General features: G+C 34.1%; 2 protein-coding genes across 2 annotated transcripts; both read right to left on the bottom strand.

The window, feature by feature from the left end:
* Window positions 1-12,339: 12,339 nt before the first annotated feature.
* On the bottom strand, window positions 12,340-15,591 carry LOC145945166 (serine protease inhibitor 88Ea-like). The gene is made up of 2 exons (XM_083053991.1): window positions 15,366-15,591; window positions 12,340-12,920 (listed from the first exon to the last, which is right to left on the bottom strand). The coding sequence occupies exons 1-2, from the start codon at window positions 15,589-15,591 to the stop codon at window positions 12,340-12,342; spliced, it is 807 nt and encodes a 268-aa protein (XP_082910117.1).
* A 415-nt stretch (window positions 15,592-16,006) lies between these two features.
* On the bottom strand, window positions 16,007-18,442 carry LOC145945165 (uncharacterized). The gene has a single exon (XM_083053989.1). It carries the CDS (start codon window positions 18,440-18,442, stop codon window positions 16,007-16,009), a length of 2,436 nt encoding a protein of 811 aa, XP_082910115.1.
* Between the last annotated feature and the right edge of the window lie 64 nt (window positions 18,443-18,506).

Here is an 18,506-nt window from a genome sequence, read left to right as displayed (position 1 = left end):
GGGGGATGACGTCATGCGAGGAATGGGACCGCGACGCTAGGGACCATGAGAGAGGTAGCGCAAGAGAAGATAGAGATAGCGCGAGGCGAACGTGAAGGAGAGAGATGTTGCGGCGAGGTACATGAAAGAGAGATAGCGCGAGGTTAGGGACTGCGAGAGAGGTAGCGCTTAGGAGAGAAAGAGAGAGCGCGAGGTGAACGCAAGAGAAAGAAAGGGCGTGAGGCGAACGTGAAGGAGAGAGATGTTGCGGCGAGGTATATGAAAGAGAGATAGCGCGAGGTTAGGGACTGCGAGAGAGGTAGCGCTTAGGAGAGCGTAAGGTGTTCGCAAGAGAGAATTTTTTCTATTAATAATAATTTTTATTCATAAAATGTGTGTGTGTGTGATTAAAAATATAAAAGCATATAAAATTTAAAAATGGATATAATATAAAAAAATATAAAAGAATACAATAAAAATGTAAATATAAATTAATATAAAAGAAAATTAAGAATATTTTTATCGGCTCTCAATATCAAAGATATAAGTATGAAATTGAGTGGATAAAAGAAAATATAAAATAAAAATGAAAATATATGAATAAAAATTAATATAAAATATAAAATTAAAAAAAAAATGCTAGCGGCAACGGCGGCTGTGAGATGACCGGGCGTTGGAGGTGGTTACAGTGACTGCAGCGATGACTGGTGAGGTAGTAGAGTGAAGGCTGCGTCTTATACTGAAAATAGAAACAGTGAATTTTACTTTTGTTTTTTCAAATTTTTAATTTATTATAAATATAAAACGGATACTTACAATTATTACAAAGTGGACACATGTTTCGCGTGAATATCAGATGCAGCGGAGCGTGACAATTGCTGCACCACTCTTCTATAATCACTTCATAAGAAGTGGTACAATGCATGCGTATGGCACAAATGTTTACAAATAGTTCCACATTTCGTACTACACAAGCAGTGCATAATTTAATATAATCTTCAGGTATATAATATGAATATATAGCGCACACCCTCGTTACAACATTTATGTTGCTGATTACAGACACCCCCAATAATTGTTCAATTATATCCAAGTCCCCGCTGTGCTCGCTATTATAATCGGAGTCTGTTGATTCACTCACTATGTAATTTTCTTCTCTATTATAATCGGAGTCTGTTGATTCACTCACTATGTCATTTTCTTCTCTATCACTATCTTCCGCAATATCTATAATATCTACATCAACATCACTATCTTCCGCAATATCTATAATTTCTATGTCATTATCACTATCCTCAGTCATAATAATATCTTCATCCATTTCTTTTACTCTGATCTGTGCTATACGAATGCTAGAGACTTTTTGATGCGGAGACAGACTCTCTCCATAAGTTTCAATCCCCATTCCTCTCAAAATTATCGCAATTCTTCCTTAAAAATATTAAGGAAGATGTTTCGCTCTCGTTTACGACCGATTTTCCGCGAGGGTACAAAGCTGCTGAATGTCAACGCTTTTGCATTTGCACCTATATAAATAACGTTTCGACATGTTCGTCGCAGCGCCGGCCCTAAAATCTTCATTCCTTTCCATAATATCCTAATGATTTTATGGACATTTAATGGACATTTTGTCCATAAAATGAGAAACATAGTTTTATGGATACTAGAGCGCTCCGGTTACAAGCAGCCGAACGTTGGCGCTTGTTCTATACCTTTTTGGGAAAATGTCTAAGATCCCTCATAAAAAAGTTGTAAAGATACCATCTACAAATATTGCACTCATAAAACTCCCCCTCCTTTGCCGAAACATCCCCTCCACCCCGCGTGACGTCATACCCCTCGCCACGGAGAACCCCCTGCGCCCCGCGCCACTCTTAGAAGACCCGGGTTAGAACTCTTGTATCACTACTTATATCAATTCAGAAATTCTTCTAACAAGTTATGCATTGGATCAACATTAATATTAGTTGTTACATAAAAAATTAAATTTCAAAATTAACATTTGTTTTAAGGCTTTAACATTTTTAAGGTATATAAATACCATGTCGCAAAAATTTTAAATAATTTTACATATAAAGAATCTTTGTTTTTCTTAGATATTTTAAACGAAAGATTAATCTATTTCAGTAGTTCCTCTAATAAAAACATTCCTCTCAAATTACAAGATTCTATAAAAAATAATTTTATAACTTTACCAGCATCTGAAATGTTTTATTTAACTATAAATCTGAACTTTTTTGATAATTGATAATTTAATACCTAAAGACAATCCTTATTGGAAACTGTACTTAATGTTACATAAAATTATTTATATTACTACGTTGCCAACCTTTACTGTTGAAATAATTGATTTTTTGATTCACTTGTGACTGAATATTTAAAACAATTGCTTAAATTATTTGAAACAAAATTGAAAATAAAACATTTATTAATTCATTATTCTAGAGTCTAGAGTAATGAAAATATTTGGACTATTAAAATATATGTCATCAATGCTATTCAAAGTTAAACACAAGCTGTTATAGCCCGAACTATAACCAGTAATTATTAGGAATAAGAATATTATAAAACATTTTTACTTATAAACGAGCGCTCTAGCCAAGCGCTCGTCGAACGAAAACGCTAACGCAGCGAAACACGCACGAAGCACGGAAATCGCGAGCTGCAAGCGAAGGCCAGGGACTTCGACCTGCTTCGCTTGCATTTAGACCAAAAACGCGTGAATATTATTAACCAATCGGGGACTTGTTTCCAAGGGCCTCGCCCGTTGAAAATCAAAGAACAAAAGAAGATATAAGACGGAGAGCCCGCCCGCGAAGGCAGTCTCGAATAAAACTCCTAAACATCAAGACGGAGTCGCTAATAAGAATCCGGAACATCAGGACGAGACTCACTAATAAAAATCTGAATCATTAAGAAGAATTACTAATAAACGCTCGCTAGCCAAACCTCGAATGTTACGCGAATATTTAATTAAAGAAATAACGAGAAATAAAGTGAAATCAAATTTAATCAGAAATAAAAGTGTATTTTAAGAGAAAGAAAAGAGTACAACACTCCTAACTTCCTACGAAGACCTGCACGACCCGAGGATCCTCATCCTTAATTCGGCGCAACCCCAATGCCTTGCTCGAGGCACACAACAAAGCAAATTAAAGAAAACAGTAAAGTTATTACATCACGTAAAAATCTATGTTACACCTTATCTTTAAAACATCAATTATAGCTGTGTGATAGATTAACTTGCAATGAAGGTTTTTTGACAGAGTTAAGTGTGGAACTCTTATTTCAAAAGCTGCTTTAATATATGTATAATGAAAATGTAAAAAATTATTATTAGCCAACTTGTTTTTATATGATTATAATAATATTAAATGGGGAGATAGAAATTAATGGAACACATTATAGTATTGATAATATAATTATATAGATTTAGAAAATACAATTTCTTTCGGAAAAGTTAAATATATATTAACGAATCTTTCAAATACTTTTTTTATTTATAATTACTTAAAATTATTGTACTATTGTAAAATCATTTAAATGCTTACGAAGTTGAAGAAAGTTCAGAATTAGGTTATCAAGCACAAAGATAATCTTATAGATTATAGTGTTCATATTAAGGTGTAAACATATTTTATCGGATAAAAAGTATTATATATTTTTTTCTTCAACTTCTACACATATAATATCATCAAATAAATTTTTTTTTTAATTAAGTATAATTTTTTTATTTTACATTTATACATTTTTTTAGTGTAGATATTTGTACGAAAATCAAAAGAAGCGCTATGTGAACTATACATTTAAGTATAATATACAATAAGCGTTTGTTTCTGCCAATAGCAATTTATTGATATACAGGGTGTTTTAAAAAGGTGCGGCCAAAGTTTAGGGAGATATTCCTCACACAAATTATAATACTAATTTTTTAAGTAATAGAATATATATTTGAACCAATAATAGCATATATTAAAGACAAATATTAATACGCGTTTTTTTAGAACACAGGGAATATTTCCAAAAACTCTCTTTATGTTGCAATAAGAACTGCTTGACTTTTTATTTAAAATTATATTATATTAAATATGTAATATGTCATGTCATAATACTTCAAAATTGTACTTCAGGAATAATTGAACATATTTTAAACAGATATAATATACAGGTCATTACTCTAGGAGGTGATAGTATCGATCATTTTAAGCAAAAAAGTTTATACAAATGAGTGTCCTATTCCGAACGATTTCCGAGATAGAGCTATTGAATATACAGTGACAAAATTACTGATAAGAAAGAGATACTACGTACTGTTTCTAATTTATTGTTCAAATTTCTTGACACATTTCTTACACCTATGTGAACTTGGCACCCTACTTTTAACAAATAAAGTTTTTAATACATAAAAAGATAGTATTTTTTACAGTTTATAATAAATTTTCAAAAATTCTACCGCCAACATGAATGCATTAATAACTCTTGTGAGAACATGGCGTGTTGCTCGTCGCTATAGTATACGTAACGTGAACTATAGATCTCTAGTACTGGCAGTAAATTTTGCAACGCAACCAATATCACAATCAACAATCAACTGACTTCAGGCGTAATAATATTGCGCACTAAATTTAAATTATTTCGGAAATCGTTCGGAATAGGACACTCGTTTATATGAACTTTTTTGCTTACAATGACCGATACTATCACCTCCTAGAGTAGTGACCTTTCCTCCAGGAACACCCCATATACACACATATACATTATATCAGTTAATTCTTTTCATTTGCAATATTTTTAGTATTTTCTGAATGAATTTGCCATTCACACAAACTTATTTTTCGAAATTTTTCGAAATTTTAAACTTTTTAAGAATTTAAAACTTCGAATCTTCGAAGTTGTCAAAATAAGCCTTAAGTTACATTGCAATTAATATTCTTAATATTTTAACAAATTTAACATTTATTTTTATATTATTTCTGTATATTTTTAATATAGACTTAATTTTAGTGTCATTTTAAAGCATGTTAAAAATGTTTCTTTGTAAAATATGTTACAGATGAACATCGAACAAATATTTTGGAATTAAATATCTAATGAATTTATCGAATCTTCTAAATTTATTTGTTCTTTATTTTTATTAGAAAAATTCATAACTATAATAAACTTTTAGAGTAAATTATTATTTCTAATATCAATTATTTAATAAGTCCTTTTTGATGTCAATCTTAAATATACAATATTATAATATATGATATATTTAGAAATTCAATATTATATTTATTTTGCATTTCAATTTATGTTTAACATTTTAGATTGCCTTTCTTAAAAATTGTTGAAAAAATTTACTATTTAAGTAAATCTGTCTGAATGCACGGCAATTATTTATCAAGTATTTAAAACAAGTTTCTCGCGAGTGCTTCACGCTGGTACAGTTAGTACCGCCATTGTACCGCGAGATGGCTCCGCGGCGAATAGTCTTTCCGTAGTAAGAAAACGTCGAAGAAAGTATATAAGACGATCAAACCATTTAACTGATGCCGTGGTATTCAAAGCTTTTTAAGCAGCATCTGGGTTTTATTTTTACTTTCCATTCGTCTGGTTTTGATATTATTTCTATTTTCGTTGAAGTGGAAATTATTCTAATACGTGATCACTTATGTTTTAAATAAATATTAAACCAAAATGAATATTTTTGAAATAGCTTTAGAGACACATATTGATAAGCATATTATGCTATTTATAAGTTTTACGGATAGAGAACAGGTTTAAGTTATAAATTTGTAACGTGTTTAAAAAGAGGAAGACAATAATAACCGATATATATAAAGGCGCCAATACACGACGCGTGACTAGGCGAGTCTGGCTCGGGACTTGCCACGCTGCGAGCCGTGTGAATAGACTAGCGCGACAAGACTTGGCGCGGCGCGTCTTTTCCGTCGATCGTCGGTAAGTATGACACAAGTCAAAGGAAACGCGCCGCTTGTCGCTTGTCCCGTGAACGCGTTCACACAGACTCGAATAAGTTTGTGGTTTGTGCAAAGCGCGCGTACAATTTCTTCCTTCAGTCATCGTCTAGCGCTCAAAACCATTATAAGTGAATATATATAAAACTTACGTAGCCTGACTTTTATTTAATGATACCATCCACCACCGTCTTTTACGTTTTTTTTTCTTCAACAAATAATCACCACTCATCAATACGTAGCAAGCTGCTGCACAAGCAATGATGCGTTCTCGTTGACTAGACATTTTTAAATGACAAATGAGTTTCTTTAAAGTTCGTACAGCACGACAAGCGGCACGGGATTCACGAATTAACGTGCCGTGAGAACAATAAAGGTTTGTAATAAGACGAATTGACGAGCTTGTACGAGCTGCGCGAGGCTCGCCGAGTCACGCGTCGTGTATTGGCGCCTTAAAATAGTTCTTAAAATTTAATTTAAATAAAATTTTTTTTTAATTCTGATTATTTAATTTTATTAAAATTCATCATGCATATTATCTGGAATTTATTGGACTGAAATATATATCTTCGTTTAGTAAATTTTTTAAACATTGAACATCTAGTAAAGCGATAGTATCGTAATTCCAAGTACATAAAGAAAATTATGTAACTACGTAGGTGCTTATAAGTGTTTTCAAATATATAAGAAATTTTTATTATAAAATTGAAATCATTTATAATATATTTTGAAATTTTATTCTGAAAAGTTTTTTGCAGATATATTATTTAGACAAATTATATAATTATTTGTTTTTAAAAAAATATATCACAGCTTAATAATAATAAATATACTATTCTGCTTTGAAATTATTATTCTAATGTACAATTTATATTAAAAACTGTCAATATCGACAACTGATACAATCTTTTAATGTACGAATATAAATATTAAAAGATACATGCACAAACTTTACATACACAAAACGCTTACTTTATCTAGCATGTGCAGCTGTAATGACTTAAGTCTGCGTAGACTACTAGGCCTAAGTGAACCTTTTTTTATATTGAAACATTATGCAAGCAATATTATGTTATAGTGCAGTAATAAATCTTTTTCTCGACAATAATAGAACTGTAAGATACAAATAACAATAATAATTTGTAGGAAATGTATCAATATATTTCATTATAGTATAAATATTTTTTAAAGAAATATTTTACATTATATAACTGTTATTGCTTACTCTTTTATGTTCTTGTAAATACCTGTTGCTGCTTTTTCCAATCTACTTTTTTTGTATTACTTTTATTTACTTTGCACTCTCTCTCTCTCTCTCTCTCTCTCTCTCTCTCTCTCTCTCTCTCTCTCCATCTCCATATTATCTGTACTATCATTTTCTTCTCTTGTAGTAAGATATGATGTTTAAGATAGTTTATTCCTTTTAAGTTTTTCTTCTACAATTATGTTTAAATTTTATTTATCTAAAAAGTTTTTAATTTTTCTAAGCATTCAGGATGTATTTTATTCATTAAATCTACACACTCATGAAATCTACGCATCTATTTCTTATTTATTTCAAAGTTTGTATGCAAGACTAATTAATTTTGCCAACTTCGATTAAATGCTGTAAATTGTGTTTCGACAATTTTGTTACAAATAGTCGATCGTGTTAATTTTTTAAAAATAGGGGCATCTTTGTCTGTGTTCGAATATTCTTTAAATTCTATGCTTTTTTCATTTTCTGTTGTGGCATCCATTGACATTTTTATCATAGTATTGCGGCAATTTGTTTTTGCAATGCTTTATTGTGCTACAGACCCAGCACAAAATAAAATAGCATTTTAATTATAAATGTTAAGCAAAGAGTGACGCCAAAAACAGGTCAAAAATCGCCTGTTTCGCCACCCTTGAAATCCGACTTAAATTTGGTGCTAAACGATAGTTATATATAAAACATTAATCCTCTGAAAGTTTCAGATTGAGCCCACTCTTTATCTCCAAGATATGATGGGTCAAAGTTCGCATTATGCATCAACGTCCTTATAAACTGTTCTGACCCATTTCAGATAGTGCTTGAACCATGTATACGTTTTGATATGTTCCTTTAATTTCGCTTTTTAGGAATGGTTATTGACACATTGCATATATCAGCGTTGGGTATATCGATCCCATTGTATTGCCCATAGCCGAGATACTATATAATTGTCATTATGGGCCGTATTCATAGTCGTGATTCAACTTGAGAGTCAGGTTTTGAACTTAGTTCAAATCTATCTTTCATCTCAAAAACGTTTCTCAAATCACGATCAAATAAATCCGATTTACTTGAATGTAGTTTAAGAAACGCTTGCCGGATATACGATTCAAGCTATTCATACACGATTCTTAAACCTTAGTTCAACATTCCTTTATTCATAGAAATAATTCATATTTCAATTGTAATTTAAACCGAAGTTCAAAACGCAATTCTGTCAAAACATCTCTAGCGTTGTCTTGAAACGCAGTTTAACCTTTTTGCTGGATTTTTGCGGTGATCTTTGCATATCGCAATTACTTTAGTACCCTGAGAACATGAATGAATTTGATGGTTTTGAAATCGATGAAGATTTTTACGAATTCGTAGACGACGTTCTCTGGCGAGAAAGAATGCCAAAGCGTTATGTGCGTGATGCACACAATCCGTTCGAATGGTGGAATGAAATAGAATTTAGAAAAAGATATCGGTTTGGTAAAAATACTGTAATAAATTTCATTCAACCTCTTGTTGCTGAAGCTTTACACAAGGATTCACAACGAGGTTTACCCATACCGCCTTTATTACAAATTTTATGTTGCTTACGCTTCTATGCAACAGGAAATTTTCAAGTAAGACCTATACTTCATGAATAATGTAAAAAAAATATATAAATATAAAGAATATAAATAAAAATATAAATATAAATATAAATATAAATAAAACATAAATATAAATATAATAAAATAAAAAATAAAATATAAATATAATATGTTATATTATCTCTTTTTAAACAGATAGTATGCGGTGATCTTTTAAGCATATCACAACCAACAGTAAGCCGGATTGTAAAATACGTATCGAGATTGTTCGCCTTGCAGCATAGACAGTTTATTAAATTTCCAACAACAGCAGTTGGTGTACTTGCATATAAAACCGCATTTCAACAACTTGGAACAGTAAACGGTATTCAGGGTATTCCTGGAATTATCGGCGCGATAGATGGAACACATATCCGTATTGTTAATATACCTGGGAGACCACCACATCCAGAAACCTTCCGTAATAGAAAAACTTATTTTTCGATTAATGTACAAGTACGCATTTTTGAATCGTTAGTCTGGTGTCCCCTCTTAAATAGAAATTATAGATGACTATAAACTTGCTTTCTAAGCTATAAATATGAATTGATAGGCTATAGCAGGACCCAATATGGAATTTCTGGATATTGTAGCAAGATATGCGGGAAGTACACATGACTCAACTATATTCAGAGCATCTAGAGTATACACGAAACTCGTAGATCGAGAAATTCATGGTTCTTTACTGGGTGATGCTGCATATGCTTGTACGAGTTTTCTTTTTACACCTATAACTAATCTACAAAACGCAGCAGAAGAACGATATAACAGAGCACATAAACGAGCCAGAAATATAGTTGAAAGAGCATTTGGAATTTGGAAAAGACGATTTCCATGTTTAAAAAGAGGTCTAGGGAATAGTCTTACGACCGTCTCCGATATTATTATTACTTGTGCGATACTCCACAATATAGGTCTTCGAGTAAATGACGAAATACCTGAAAATGATGGAATTGAACTTCCGTTGGATGAACCTGTTCCATACGAACCTGTACACGTACAGCCTCTTGAAGGCATAGCTGCACGTCAAGCATTAATTCGCAATCATTTCGCATAATAAAGAGTGCCCGTTTTACGTTTAATATAATAAATAAATAAATATATAGTTTAAAAATAAATATAGTTATATATAGTTCATATAATAAAGACGCAATAAAAGTGAACAATAAGATTTTATTTGCAACATTATTTAAAAGTATGAACAGAAAAAATGTGTGAAATATATAAAAGTAAAACAAATAAAGCGTGAATAGATAAAAGTGAACGATAACAAGATTTTTTCACCTGTGTGTGTATATTTGAATATCTGTAATTTAAATATTTATGTTTTCAATATTATTTTCTACATTAAACATCGCGATATTGTTTTTCGAGAATCTTTAATTTTATTTCGGCAGCTTTTTTGGATAATTCGGTTATCTCGAGTTGTTTTCGTTCATTTTCTGCGTGATATTGTTCTGCCATTACTTTATGTCGTGCAGCTTCCATATTTAAAGCGTGGATGTCACGTTCATTTTTAGTCAGCTCCGCGTATCTATCCTTTCTTGCATTGGTCTCACTTTGAAGAATATTTGTCCGAATATCATGCGATGATTGTAAAGATGATTTTCGCAAAGATTTTGTATGCGTTTGACATGATGATAGAGGAGTCAGCATTTTATCGCTGGCATCATTAACAAGTTCTACATCAAAATTTTGTGGACTCTCGAGACGTAATCGTTTAGCTTCTATGCCATCTCTATTTTTTGTGTCTTCTTTCTTATGAGCTACAGTTTTCAATTTTAATATAAATGATTGAAAAAGAAAAATATATATATATATATACAGGGTGTTAAAAAATTAGACCGACAAACTTTGAAAGGAAAAAGACGACTTCAAAATAAACATTTTTCAAACAACAACGTTTAGTTTTAATATTATATGATATGAGATATGAGTTTGTGACTTTTCAGTTTGCCATTGTATTAAAGTTAATGGAAGAATTTTTTAGCATTTACTATAAAAAGAATGAATTATTTTTATGTATTTGTTCCGTGTTTTGTTCAAAATTAAAATACAATTTAATTTTTTCATTTATATGTTTGTTTATTGTTTAAGCCACAAACTCCTATTTCGTATTAACAAAAAATGTTTATTTTGAAGTCTTCTATTTCCCTTCAAAATTTGTCGGTCTAATTTTTTAATACCCTATATATATATATATATATATATATATATAGCATACGCCAAGTTAAAAAAAATCACACATTTAATAATTCTGTTAATGTTGGACCATGATAAAATAGATAAAATATTTAAAAAAAAATAAATTACATTCCAATTAACTATAACATTATTATAGTAAAATTGATATAATGATAAAGACATTGCATGGTTACACATATTTAAGTGAGAAATATACATGTATTTTCCTATTACATTACGATAGTACAAGTAACATTTTTACAAATTTTGTGAACATTATTTAAATATATAGACAATAATGTGCAATGTAGTGTTTCAACTACGAATCATTTTTTCGTTTGCAAATATTTTTTCCATAGAATACAAAAAAAATTTATTATTATTTATGACAGAAATACACAAACATACATATCCATATGTATATGTATATACATATAAATATGTATACGTATTTATATATGTATATGAATTATATGTATTCAAATGTATGTATATGCATTTAAATGTATATGTATATGTATATTTTCACTGGTTTATCGAAATTTATTAAATATACATATCATTAAGTGATAATATAAATGCTTTCCAATGTAAATGTTGTTTTATATCCTTATCAGTAGATTAGAAGAAAAGTTTATAAAACAATAATGACTTTCAAATAATATATAAAATAAATTAGTGAAAATTATGTAACCACCACGCTATATATATTTATAAATATTTTCAAAGTAACAGTAAAAAATAAGCTTATCATTCAATTTCAAAAATTCGTATATTTAAAAATTTATATAATACAATATTAGTACATGCACACATTAAATTTAAATGACCATTTTACGATAAACGATTATTTCATTGGCCTCTGAATTTTTAACCGAAGTTATACACATATATCGCGCACAAAATATAATGCATGTAAACTCAAATCGTCAAAAGGTTGAATCGTGTAAGAGAAAATGCGATAGCCTCGATAATTACATATCATAACGCAACTACAGATCTGTTACATCAATCGTTTCATAATGTATAACTAATTTGTGTACTTCTAAACTTATTGGTAATATCTATCAGGCATGTCAAACTCGTTTTGCATCATGAGCCACATAAACTATTTTAAACTATTGCTATTTTTAACTGATGGTTGCATTCTTTTAATATTCAAATAATTAATAAAATATCATTTTTTTAGACCTATTTTTTTCAAAGGATTTATTTTTTCAAATCTTGTTTTCTCCACAAAATTTTCAAGAGGTCTCGGCGTGCCGCAGCTTCTTCGTTAGCGAGCCGCATGCGTCCCGCGAGTCGTGTGTTTGAGATGACTGACCTGTATCCTTTGGTACAATTTGAGAAACGGTCTCGGTTAACTCTCATTAATGCAAGTGCCGATAAACAGGATTTCCTGATATTCTATGTCATAGACCAACCAAACAAACGGACGGTTGCATTTTACGTCAACTATTTTGTTGTCCGGAGAGGACTCTCCGGGAATCAACGTCATCGCACCTAGGATGACCGCCACATCCCTCGTGACCTTGATATGAGTACGGTGTACAGCTTTGCCGATGTGCACACTGAAGTCCTGCCCTGATTGATCACGCCCAGCTTGATAGATCTCGGACGGAAACAATTCTTCGTCGCCATATGCTTTCAGCAACTCGCGGATTGTCAGATTTCTTTCAATTTCGAAGTGCGAAAAAGAAGAGTCAGGTGTAACAAGATTTAAGTTCGTTGTTCTACTATCTCTTAGCAGATTGCGCAATTTATAGATTCCATCGCTGCTCGACAATCGTTTAGTCAAATTTAAAAGGTCAGTGTGGCTAATATTCTCATTGATCATCCATCTACCTGAGGTTAACGAAGCAGGTACAAACACAAACAGCGACGTCTTACCATTACTACAAGGTATGTCGCTCACGTGCATGCTCAATTCCTCATGGAAGTCTAAAGAAAAACGTTAAGAATATAGAAAATTACATAAAATGGTCAAGATAGATGAAACCAAAAATACTTTTGTTTTTTCCGTATAAAATATCATGCATTTTTGAAAATACATAATATTTCATATTCTTAATAAAAAATTTTACATTTTGAATGAAAAATCTTCTACGTAAACACATTTTTATCAAATGTTGGACACTTCAAAATAAAATAATTATCAAAGCGGTGGAAATCAAAATTATATTGTTAATAATTTTGAAAAAAACATTTAATATTAATTTTATTTACTCTAAAAATCAACTCTTCTGGCATATTTGAGACATTTCAATTCATATTTATTAACTTTTTCATTAAAATGTATGGATATTCGGCTATCAACTAAGTGTCTTTGACAAACAGCACCGCTACAAATTTCTTATAGCAGCTGCTAAGTATGGAACATCTATTTTATTATATGGTAATAGATTACTTTGAGTGCAAAGCACTTGATATTTTGTTTAAGACGACAAAATTTCCGACATACATATATTTAAACTTTTATTAAATACTCGAATACACGTTTATTAAAAATAAAATTTAAACGGTATTTTCTTTATAAATCATAATATGATCTGTTTAGGATTTATATATTATTCATCAAATAAATTATATTATAAAAAGGTTTATAATATGTAAGTTAAATGAAATGAAAATATGGTGTGCTCACAGCTAATAATTGGATTGCTTCTAATTCCTCTTTGTACGTTAGCTGAACAGTCCGATGATAAATAGAGACGGCAACAGAGAGAAGTCATCAAAATAATATCGTTATTTTGTTCGTTCTCAGGTAATGACATGGGATAACGAATGAATCTATTTACAATACGTTTTAATACTCCATTAACCAGCTTTAATTTAGAATTATCCGTTGATATATGTGGCAACCACTTTAGTAAGCCATTGTACCAGAGTGGTATACCAAAGAGACACCATAGGGCATCATATAAATAATTTAAGTTATAGTTAGTCCAGCATGCAACATCATGTTGGCAATTATTCAAATGAAAAATCCATTTCTGGAACCAAAAATATCAAATTATTATTTGTAAGATATTTATTCCTTAATAGATAACAGATACCAATCATTTATAAATTGCTTCATTCAAGTTCTTATTCTTGCAAGTATTGTATTTATATGTGGCTATAAAATTTGCCAGCTTATTTCATTTCAATTAATCAGTATGAAAAAAAGTCAAAATTATAGATTTTTCGATAAAAAAATTTCTGAATTTTATTAAAGAATCTATATCATTAAAGAAACTGCTCACTGACAAATTTGCAACAAAGCGTTGACTTTTGATTTCGCCAAAAAATCTCTCATTTTTATCAATGCAATTTACTATTTATTAATCTACACTCGTCAAAAAAATTATCGCAACACGTAATTAATATCAAAATTTAGCATAAATTTAAATAAGCGTATCTGCGCGAAAAATTGTCGTATTTCAAAAATTTTTTTTTGTTTTAAAGGGTAAAGTCTCTACTTTAAGGAACTTTCGTTCGATTTTGATTTTATTCTCTCCCACTTTCTCCATCCCTTTAAAAGGAGAAACGTGTTTTTTTTTCAAAAAATTGCATAGTTTGACGTGTTCTACGGAGTGTACTAAATTTTTTTCGCAAGTATCATCATAACTATCGTAAAATATGGACTTTTCTCTACAAATTTAAAAAAAAATTGAATACCGTACGATTTTTTTTCGCGAAGTTACAGCATGTCAAAGTTACCAATGCATTTTTGCCTATATATTTAATTACCGCCAACATTAGCATTACCCGATAGGCACTACGGGGAGGTTGCTGGTCGGATTTTGCCCATCGGGTGTGTGTGTGTGTGTGTGTGTGTGTGTGTGTGTGTGTGTTGGGGCAGGGATATATGTGTTTGTATTTAAAATTGTATATTTCTGCCTCGTCTTCGGATGACCTATACCGCAGGCGCTCACGCATATTAATGCAGGCTCTAATTGTGGCTTGCAGAATTTCGAAACATATTCGATGTAGGGCTGCTTCCAATTGCTGGAAATTGGTTGGTAGTCTTTCAAAATCATGCAGCCATCTTCCTATAAAAGGTCATCCGAAGACGAGGCAGAAATACAATTTTAAATACGAACATATATCCCTGCCCCAACACACACACACACACACACGCGCGCGTGCGCAATGGGCAAAATCCGACCAGCAACTTCCCCGTATGTAAACCAGAAGTTGGCTGCGTCGCGAAGTTCTTTGACGGATAAAATGTCACGGACGAGATTCTGAGAATTTTTCTTGCGTCTTAAATTTTCTCGAAAGCGGCGGAGATAGGCGGTAACTCTAACTAATCTAGTCCAACTGGAATACTCGAAAGGAAGCTCCCACTCTTGAGCGCAATCGACGTGATGGGTCGCGGATTTGCGCGTTTCGGCTACTAACTGTTCTTCCTGGATCCGATCAAAGGAAGGAGCAGGATCATGAATAGGCCATGACGTTGAGGATTGGCGTAACCATGGTGGGCCTGACCACCAAAGATTATGCGAGATAAGCTCGATAGCGGATAGACCGCGAGAAGCGCAGTCAGCGGGATTGTGCTTAGATGGTACGTGATTCCATCGAATCGTCGGCAAGGAGGTTTGAACTTCCGAGATTCGATTGGCAACATAGGTGCTCCATTTTGAAGGATGTTGTCGGAGCCAGGCTAAGGTGATCGTGGAGTCAGTCCACCCGTAAATTGGAGTTTCGGAAAGGTTCAACGAGTGGAGTGTCCATTGGATAAGGCGACAAAGGAGCACGGCAGCATTGAGTTCCAGCCGCGGAATACTCACTGTTTTGAGAGGAGCCACCTTTGTCTTGGCGGCTAGGAGGCTTATTTGAAAGCTGTCTAACGAATGTAATACGCGCAAGTAGACAACTGCGGCGTAAGCGCGGCTTGACGCGTCCGCGAAGCCGTGTATTTCGAATCCGAGATTTTCTTTATTTCGTCCGGTCCACCGCGGAATCCGGACTTGCTCGAGATGTTTTAAACCGGCATGATACGTATGCCAACGATCACCGAATTCTGGGAGAAGAGGATCGTCTCAATCGCTTTTTAGAAGCCAGAGTTCCTGTAATAATATTTTTGCGGTAATCACGACAGGAGCAGCCCACCCGAGTGGGTCGTAAAGCTTCGATATAAACGACAAGATTGAGCGCTTCGTCGGCGTTGGTGAAGGCTCGAAACAAATTACGAAACGAAAGGAATCGTCCTTCGGTATCCACGACAGTCCGAGCACTTTAAGAGTGTCGTCTTTTGCTAGAAAGTGATCAACCTTTTCGTGTTGATCGAACGGAACGTCGGCTAATAGTTCCGACGAGTTTGAAGCCCATTTTCGGAGCTGAAATCCGCCTCTTCTCATCAACTCTATTAATTGATTTCGCGCGTCGCGCAATCCATCGGGATCGTCGTCTCCGAATAGCATATCGTCCACGTAAAGAGAATGGTCGACAATAGCAGTAGCTTTCGGAAATGCTTGACCGTCGTCCTTCGCGAGTTGCTTGAGAACACGTATCGCGAGGTAGGGCGCGGAAGCGAGACCGTAGGTCACCGTAAGAAGGCGAAAATGCGTTATTCCGGAGTGTTCGGAAGGACGCCACAATATCCTTTGAAAATCCGTATCACGCGGATCAACGAGAATTTGACGGAACATCTTCGTTATATCGGCCGTGTACACGTAGCACCATTGTCGCCAACGTAAAATTATCGCGGGAAGATCGGCTTGCAATTTAGGCCCGATTAAGAGATCGTTAAGAGAAGTTCCGTCGGTCGTTTTACACGAAGCATTAAACACGACGCGTAATTTTGTCGTGCTGCTCGATTCACGCAAGACAGCATGGTGCGGTATGTAGACCGGCTTGAACGTTGTATTCGCGTCGTCGACGGATTGCATGTGACCGAGCGATTGATATTCGCGTAAAAAGTCGTTATATTGCGCGCTAATTTCTGGTCGTCGCTGCAGTCTGCGTTCGGTTCGACTGTAAAGAGAGAGAGCGATTGGAAGCGATTCTCCTATAGCGATAGGAGGTCCTTGCTTGAAAGGGAGCCGGACTATGTAGCGGCCCTGAGACGTACGAGAGTGCGTCGCTGCGAAGTGCTCTTCGCACTGATTTTCCTCCTCAGTCAAAGGAAGTGGTTGGAAGATGTTCTCGTCTTCCCAAAACTTCTGTAAAAGAGAGTTTGTATCCGCGTCCACAGCGATATGCGAAACCGAGGCGCATTCGTTTATGCGTCGAGCTATGCTGGTCGGACCGGATAATATCCACCCGAGTACGGTACTCTGAGCGGTGGGCGTGCCTATCGGACCTTGACGAAGGTCGTTTAGTAACAAGGAACCGTATAGATCGGCTCCGATTAATAAATGAATCGTATGATTGCTTGTGGGATTCGAATCCGCGAGCGGCAAGTTGCGCAAATGGGACCACGAATCGACCGGACGAGCTTGAGAAGCTGCGTAAGAAGTAATCCGCTGATATACGTAAGCAGTAAGCGGAAGCTTCGGTTCAGACTTTGAATGCGGCGAAAGATTTACCGAAATTCGTGACTTTGCGATACCCGTATATTTTTCTCCAAAACAGCGAATTTGAAGATCGGCGTGTTGCCGTCGGGTACGCATTGTTTGACATAACGATTCGGAAACGAAACTAAATGTGGATCCTTGATCCAGCAAAGCCCGTACTTTGAAGAGTCGACCCTCCGGTGTTTGAATATTTACCCACGCGATCGCGAGTAAAACGGTAGGAGCGGGTTCGATTCGCGTTTGAACGGACTGTACGTTAGCGACGGCAGCGTTATTCGCGGAAGTGTCGCCTGATTTTGACAGCGTTCCGACGGCCGTCACAGGCTCTTGCGAGGACGAGTCCTGTTGATAATCACTGTTCGCGAAATGTAACAGTGAATGATGCGTTCGACCACAATGAGTGCATCGGCCTTTCGACTTACATTTCGGTGTGAAGTGTCCCGAGCGGACACAGTTAAAGCAAAGCTTATGTTGTTTAACGATTGCGCTACGCTGCGCGACAGATTTTGAAAGGAAATCTTCACATTTATTTAAATTGTGATTTCCTGCGTAATTCACACATTTTAACATTGATACATTATTTATCGAAGATTTTGTTTTGTTACCGCGAGAAGTCGTCAAATTATTGTACGTATCGGAAAGATCCGTCAATCCTCGAATTCGGAGCGTCAAAAATTCATTAAGCTCCTGATAAGAAGGAAGAGCGGGAGACGAAGCGCTACGTTTTAAATTCCACTGATTTCGCGTTCGCTGACTGAATTTTTGCGAAACAATGTAGATAATAAGGTCGTCCCATTTTTCGACTGGACGTCCGAGATTCGTTAAAGCGGCAAGCGACGCAGAGAGCGTGTCACGTAATTTCTTTAACTCGGTAACATTCTCGCTTTTCATCGACGGTAGACTCATGAAAGAATGAATGTGCGCGTGTACGAGAGCTTGCTTGTCGTCATATTCGTTCATCAATAATTGCTATGCGGAATCATAATTCGCGTCAGAGATAGTACTCTGCGTTGATACCACTGCT

The sequence above is a fragment of the Prenolepis imparis genome, unplaced genomic scaffold (assembly GCF_030444845.1).
Source record: "Prenolepis imparis isolate NDT839.2.m4 unplaced genomic scaffold, iyPreImpa1.0 SCAF_14, whole genome shotgun sequence".
Taxonomy (NCBI): Eukaryota; Metazoa; Arthropoda; class Insecta; order Hymenoptera; family Formicidae; genus Prenolepis; species Prenolepis imparis.
Note: the sequence above shows the minus strand (reverse complement) of the source record. Positions and strands in the feature narration are given on the sequence as shown.